Source organism: Vitis riparia, chromosome 16, assembly GCF_004353265.1.
Source record: "Vitis riparia cultivar Riparia Gloire de Montpellier isolate 1030 chromosome 16, EGFV_Vit.rip_1.0, whole genome shotgun sequence".
Classification (NCBI taxonomy): domain Eukaryota; kingdom Viridiplantae; phylum Streptophyta; class Magnoliopsida; order Vitales; family Vitaceae; genus Vitis; species Vitis riparia.
The window spans coordinates 22,936,735-22,943,911 of record NC_048446.1 but is presented as its reverse complement, the minus strand read 5'-3'; the positions used below and the strand labels follow the sequence as shown (position 1 = coordinate 22,943,911).

The 7,177-nt window shown below is 33.3% G+C and overlaps 1 protein-coding gene across 3 annotated transcripts; it reads left to right on the top strand.

Annotated features, from left to right (window-relative positions):
- Positions 1–792: 792 nt before the first annotated feature.
- Positions 793–6,884, top strand: LOC117932882 (L10-interacting MYB domain-containing protein-like). Of its 3 annotated transcripts, none has more exons than XM_034854189.1 (3): positions 793–927; positions 5,766–6,113; positions 6,200–6,884. In XM_034854189.1, the coding sequence occupies exons 2-3, from the start codon at positions 5,769–5,771 to the stop codon at positions 6,746–6,748; spliced, it is 894 nt and encodes a 297-aa protein (XP_034710080.1). In that variant the 5' UTR covers positions 793–927; positions 5,766–5,768; the 3' UTR covers positions 6,749–6,884. The 3 variants fall into 3 exon arrangements, with proteins under 3 accessions (XP_034710080.1, XP_034710079.1, XP_034710081.1); XM_034854188.1 differs by having other exon boundaries at positions 794–927; positions 5,769–6,113; XM_034854190.1 differs by lacking the exon at positions 793–927 and adding an exon at positions 2,187–2,913.
- Positions 6,885–7,177: the final 293 nt, after the last annotated feature.

Genomic DNA, 7,177 nt, shown 5'->3' with positions numbered 1-7,177 from the left:
AGAATGGGTTTAGTGTGCATTGAACTCCTTTTGATCAAATTAAGATAGCAATGGCATATTACAATCAATGGACTAATCATTTTCGAATATCATGTCACAATGAGTATGGAAGTGTTAATATAATGGTTGATAGGCATAAATCTATTGAGACTTTCCATTGGTTAGATTTAATCAATCGATAATGTTCTACCTTAGGCCTCTATAGAAAATGATCTAATGGTTCAATTGTGCACAACAATAATATTACACTCCAGTCAGTTTGGTTTTTTTTACCCTTTAAAAGTTTTTGAAGAAATCTTTAAGGGTTGCATCCGTGATTATCCATGGTACTTTAACTCCACTTTAGGATCACTGTCGCTTATTTTGTATCGATTTCTTCTCAATTTGCTCTATTCCCTTTTCAAGTTATGATAATTTATCATTTTTGTAACTCACTTTTGATTTTACTATTAACCTTCTATTAATAATGAGTTAATCATATTTTAAAATTAATTTTATAATTTTTTTTTTCAAAATAAAAGAAAATAAATTATCCGAAGACGTTTATCATTTCTAGGTTTTTAAAGTAGAAGCCTCCAAAATATTTCGAATGATTTAGCGGGATTGTTGCACAACACGAAATGATGAGAAGAACGACGTCGTTTCAGCGACGACGAACGTGGTGAGTTGAAATGGAAGAATTGAATTTCCAACGGTGTCGTTTAGCATGGCTGCAGCCTCCGTGCTATTTCTAAAACTCAAAACGACGTCGGTTTACACTACTCTCAGAAAACAGAAAAAACAAAAAAGTCGCTTTCGGAAGCAAAAAAAGGGAGAAAAAGCAAAAACAGAAACACTCCGAACCCCTCCTTCCGGCGATCGTTTCTCCCCTCTACGGAATACCTCGTCAAATGATCCTCTAGGGTTTCCTCTCCATTCATTAACCAGGTTTTTCTCTCTATCTCTAAAACCCCTAACTCTGAATTCGAATTTTTGTTTTCAATTTCTCTATATCTTTGCTACAATTTGATTGCTGCAAGAACCCTAATCTTGAATGTGTTGTCTTCATCTTAACTTAGTTGTATTGTTTCCACCATCTGTTTCAGACATGGGTTTTGATTTAAAATGCTGTTGTCTCTGAAATTGCATTTGTTTTGTTTGAAAATTTGTTTTGTGCATATCTCTGCATAGAGCGGTTTGTTGCGAGCGCTTCTATTATTTGAACTCATCAATGTAAGTGTTTGGATAGAATTTAAGTTAAGAAGTCGTAATTTTTGAGTTGTGGATTTTTCAAATTGAGGTTGTTTTAATTAAACCCAATTTTTGACCTGTTTTCTTTTGGTGTTCATTAATTGGCTGCATTGTATCAGAATTGATTCCAAAACATTAGGTGGGTAGTTTTCTTTATGGAGTTATGGAGAGGAACTAGATTTTGAGTTGACATTGTTAACAATCTAGAATCAGGGCCAGTTGTCTAGACATTGTGTTTTGGAGTATATTCCCTATAGAGTTCATTTGCAATGTGTTTGCCTTGGGCGTAAAGTCGATGATTTCCTTTTCACTTAGGCTATGTTTTGTTTCGGAAACATTTGATGGAAAATGTGAGAGAAAGGAAATAGAGAGGAAAAGCATAAGGAAAAAAAAATGAAGAAAAATAGAAAAAATAGATTTAAAGTGAATAAATTATTTTATATACTAGTTTAAATTCATTTCACTTATTTAGTGTATGTTTGGATATGCTTTTTGTTTTTATTTTGAAAATTAGAAACCTATATATAAAAGTAGAACATCTTATACAAAAAATATATATTTAATTGATGTCTTTAAAAATCATTTTTAGAAAATTTTAAAATTTAAGGTAGAAAAAAGTTTTTGATATCTTAATTTTTCTGTATAGTTTTTAAAATTGTTAGTCTTTCGATGTAAGTTTCTAAGAGTTCTTGTATCTTATTTAAAGTTACTACTGTTTTCTAATTTTAAAAATAGAAAATAGGAAGCATATCCAAACAGACATTTAACTCTTCTATATAAAAATTAAATAATTTGAAAATACATAAGTTTCCAACTAATTTTAAGTGTATATATATATATATATATATATTTTTTTTTTTTTTTTTTCCAAAGTAAAACCAAACATAAGAAGGCCATTTTCCTTACCATTTTTTTTCTTCCCTTAGTACTTTCCTAAAACCAATCATAGCATTAATATTTATTCTAAGTCTTGTCTTACTCTTTTTCTTTTTTCTTTTGCTTTCCTCTATTTTGATAGGTAGCATTTTTCCCCTTGTTGGAATTGAACCTAGGGCATCCATGTTTCCAGCCTGACCCCTTGTCACTTGTAGAAGCCCTCAAAATTCGACTCTCTTGTCAAATTCCTACCTAAAATTATGTAATCCTCTCAAAGGGATTTACTAACTTTCCATCTCACATAGTGAAGAAATGGCCCAACCTTCAATGTAGGAAGTTTATTTTCATTTGAAATATGTTCGACATAATCATGAAGTAGCCCATACTTAGGTTCAATAGCTCCTCATTGCATTGCTGGACTAAGTGGTCTTAGGATAGTCCTTGTTTACTAGATAATGCTTTAAATAACAAAAAGTTAATAAATGAACACAAACTTTCAAAACAGGTTTCTAGCTGTATATAACAACATATAGGAAGTAAAGGTCAAATGAGCATGCCACTGTTACATTTGGGAGTTAGACGATACTCTTAATTCTTTACATCACATGTTTTAAGTATAGCTGTTTCACATGGTTTTCTTGTCATCTCTTGTCCCAAGGCTAATGTCTCCTTCAGATGACTGAATTTTGGTTGAAACTTGAGGTTTCTGATGGGTTCACCGGCAATGAAAATTGGATATAGTAATACAAATTATAAAGATTCTTATAATGCATCAAACCATCTGCTCAAGACCACAGTCAACTTCCTGTGAGTTTCGATTACTGGCCTCAGTATCAATTATATTCTAGAATTTGCTAAACAATTCTTGTACACCTTTTCATTATAAGATGTGTTGTATTTTATTTTATTTTATTTTTTGAAAACAGGTAGATTATCTGACCCATTCCCCCTTCAACAATACAGATTGAGATTGTCTTCTTCTTTTTTGTTGCTTTATGAGTTGCATAACTGAATACTGATTAATAGATCAACCTCATTATGTGAAGCTGGTAGCATTCTTTTGAGATGTAGCCATCTTTATTTTGGGCAACAAATGGGGCTCAATGCTTAGTAGTTAAATATTCCTGGACCCAAGAATCTTGGCCATTAAAATATGTGAAAAAAATACATAATTAGAAACAACACTTTAATTATCTTGAATGGTTGAAACTTAACAAAGTTATCTAGGATACTATAGTAAAAATTGCAGATGAATTTTATTGATCACCGAGGATGATATATAGGCATCTAGGAAACTAGAAATCAATAACAAGTAAGATTTAGGTGGCGTTTGTATAATTGGCTTTTTGCTGCAAGCAATTTGCTTTCAGAATTTAGGTTGTTTGTTTTTCTAGTTTTTGATGACTTATTATTGAAATTTTAAAATTTTTGACTAAATAGAAAAAGCATTAAACCCCCCCAAATCAACCCGACGCCCGACAAACCCTAGCCTATCCTCTACAATGTTGAAAGCCAAGCACGCACAAACAAACGAACCCATCTGCAATAACCTTGAGATCGGAGTCCGTGACGTCGGGGTAAAAGGATCGGGAAACAGACTGCGACAGGTCCAACTCAACCAATTGCGAGAACCTCGCAGCCATCTTGCGAAGCATGAGAGGCCCTGCCCTGACGCACAACTTCTTCCGCTTGGTGCTCTACAAATGTAGCCATCTCTTGCAAACCAACCCGACGACCTCCTTGTCCTTGTCGCTCTGCAGTTTCGCCATAACCGCCCGGAGCTCGTCGTTGATGCAAACCCCAAATGCCTCCTCCACCCCCGCCATTGACGACAAAGAAATCCTAGACCCCAACCTCACGGAGAAGAGAGAAAACAAAACCCTAATTTCGAAATGGTGGATTACGACTAATCGAAACCCTAATCTGCTCTTCGACGGAAGGCCAGAAGGAAGATAAAGAGGAGGAAAGTGGGAGTGAAATTACTAGAATAATGCTTAATATAAAAAGACATTTAAAAATAATTTGATTTAGGTTTTATCAAGTTATTATTTTTCAGATTATTAAGATTAAATCTTTTATTTTAATTATATAAAAAATAAATATATTAATTATTTTTTATAAGGATGATAATGTTAAATTATTTATTATAACAATTTTATTATTTTGAATTTTTTAAAAATATGCTAAATTTTATTTTTTTAATACATTAAAATATTAAGATATTGATATTTAGTATATAAAAAAACAAACAATTTAATGCTTAATAGAAATAAAATATTAAAAAAACAACAACTTAATACTTAATAATATTAAGCATTATTTAGTATTAAGTTAAATATAAGTTCTATTTAGAGTTAAGCCAAAAAAACAAATGCCACCTTAGTGCATGTTTTGATGGTTACACACACACACACACACACATATATATATATATGTATATATGTATGTATGTATGTATACATACTCACACACGCATAAATTACTTGTCAGTCACTAACACATTTTAAGTGGGACTTGTATTGCTATTGCACACACTTGGATAGTTATAGTGGAGGGAAGCATAGGACTCGTCCATGCCAATTGGAAAATTATTTATTTATTTTTTATAAGATTTTGAAGAATTATTGATGTTGAAATAAGGGCCTAAAAGGATTTAAAATCATTTATCAGTATAGACCAATTAGAACAGTGAAACAAGAAAATTAAATCTGAGTCCAATTCCTGAAGCAAGAGGCAAAAGTTTGGTGATTCTCTGTGGGATATGATTCATACATAAAGGTGAAACTTGTAGTGTAATGTGTTTACATTAAAGTTTGAGATCCTCACCTGTACTGATGTAACCTCTACTAGGATTCTTCATAATGCTGTGTTTGGGGGAGAAACAAATTCACTGTTCAAAAGGAAAATCTTTCGAAACCATTTAATGCATTTTCTTTTGCTTTGGGAAAAGATTATTTTGAAACCCTTGAAGATAATAGCAAAAAGAAAATTAAGGAAAAATGCCTTACCTCTGCAGAGCAAGGGTTTTCATTGATCTTCTTGTCTGCCCATCTTTATATATTGTTGCCACCCCTCCTTACCATAGCTAATCCTTCTCCAGTTATTCTTTAACTTTCAATATAAAAGAAACAAAAATAACTTTCTACAAATGCCTTTTCTGCATCCAGAGTGCTTTATGCATATAATTCAAACCATTTTTTCTTACTTTCTTGTTCTTTTTCTTCTTCAGTCCGTGGCTTGTCAAAACCAGGTGAAGTTGGCTGGCCATACTGGGTCATTCAATTTTTTTGTCAATTGTAGAGTACTGGTCCCAGTTTCATACTGGTCATGCATGCCAGAGATTAGTGTGTTGATCATATATTTTGAATCCTTGAACACTAATGTTGACTTTGTTATAATTTTGTAATTACTTGAAAACTGATAAGATATGAATATGGCTATGAATTTCACACCCAATAACATTTTGCCTTCTTTGTCATTTTTCGAAGAGTAAATGTAGCATTTTTAGAACTCAGTCATGAATGGTCTTGATAAAGTTGAGTTATTGTGTGTCATTACTAAAGTGATAGGATTTCTTTTTCCTCTCCTTTTTTTTTCTTTGTGGGTTGGTAACTTTCTTCTGTAGTTATATTGCTCACATGTGAATATGTGTATTCAAGTAGATGGCCTTCAAACGGAGTGGAGGAGATAATGTTGAATTTGAGCCTGATCCTGCTACTTGGACAGCCTTGGAGGAGAAAATTTTTATTCAGTTGATGGTTAAAGAGGTTCAGAGAGGAAATAGATCCGCTACAACATTTTCAAGGAAAGGTTGGAAAAGCATAGAGCAAGAATTTCGTGAGAAAACTAACAAGAGGTACAACAACTCTCAATTTAGAAATAAGTTTAATCAACTGAGGACCCGGTACCATGATTTTAGTAGACTTTTGAGAGAATCTGGATTTAGTTGGGATCCTGTGCTGAATACCATCATTGCAAATGAAGCTGTATGGGATTCATACATTAAGGTGAACCCCTGGTCTTTAAATTTTGGATTCAATGAGTGTATTTCAAACCTATACCTAATAATCTAGCTGTCTAATTCTTAATGTAGGTGAACAAAAGTGCAAAGAGATTCCGAAAAAAAGGATGTCCTATGTTTAATGAGCTCGGGATCATATTTGGTGATCCAGCACAATGCAAAGTTGTGTTCCCATTGGCTCAGTATCCCTCTGGTAATGAAGAAAAATTGGAACTAGAAGATGCATCAACCAACGCTACTCCGTCCGCATTCCCAAGTGACAGTAGCGATGAAAAGGACTATTCCTCACCAAGTTCACGCCGTCGGAGAGAACGATCTCCTACACCAACAAGCCATATTCAAGGGAAGAGGGAGTTCAGGACATTAGAGATGGGTGAAGCTCTGAAGGAGTGGGCAGAGGCTTCAAAGGCAAAGACACCAACCCTGAGCAGATTCGAGGAATCCTCACAATGTAATGCCTTCTCCATTACCAACTGTGTGAGGTGTCTAGAATCAATTGAAGGTGTGGATGGGAGTACCTACATAAAGGCAATCAAGATGTTTAAGGATGTAGACTGGAGGGAGATGTTCATGGCAATGTCTGCCGAGAGAAGATTGGTTTGGTTGGCTAGCTTAGAGTGATATTTTAGTGATATATACTGGGGGAAAAAAGAAGGGGAAGAAAAGAACAGAAAATTGTAATCATGTTTGAAACTGGGTAGTTCTTCCTTTTTGGAACTAGTTCAATTAATGCTGTCTCTTTGTTTTGGTGCTGGTTTGTTTTGACATTTTTGTTTTATTTTGGTGGAACATGTTTGAGATGCATTTAGTGGGTATACTAAAAATGTTTTTGTAGAAACGTTTGGAGCTTGTTTGATAGTGATTTTAGGAAGCATTTCTAATCTTTTTAACACTTGAAAAATTTTATCATTTCAGTGTTAAAAAGACTAGAAGTGTTTTTTAAAATTACTGTCAAACATACTCTTAAGAGTTCGTTTGCTAGTGATCTTAAAAAACGTTTTTAATCTTTCTAACATTTGAAATTTTTTATTATTCAAGTGTTAGAAATGT

Excerpts from the sequence above, each read along its gene's own strand:
- LOC117932882 (XM_034854189.1), top strand. The coding sequence starts at position 5,769 with ATGGCCTTCAAACGGAGTGGAGGAGATAATGTTGAATTTGAGCCTGAT. Across the intron at positions 6,114-6,199 it reads TATGGGATTCATACATTAAG|GTGAACAAAAGTGCAAAGAG; the intron begins GTGAACCCCTGG and ends TTCTTAATGTAG.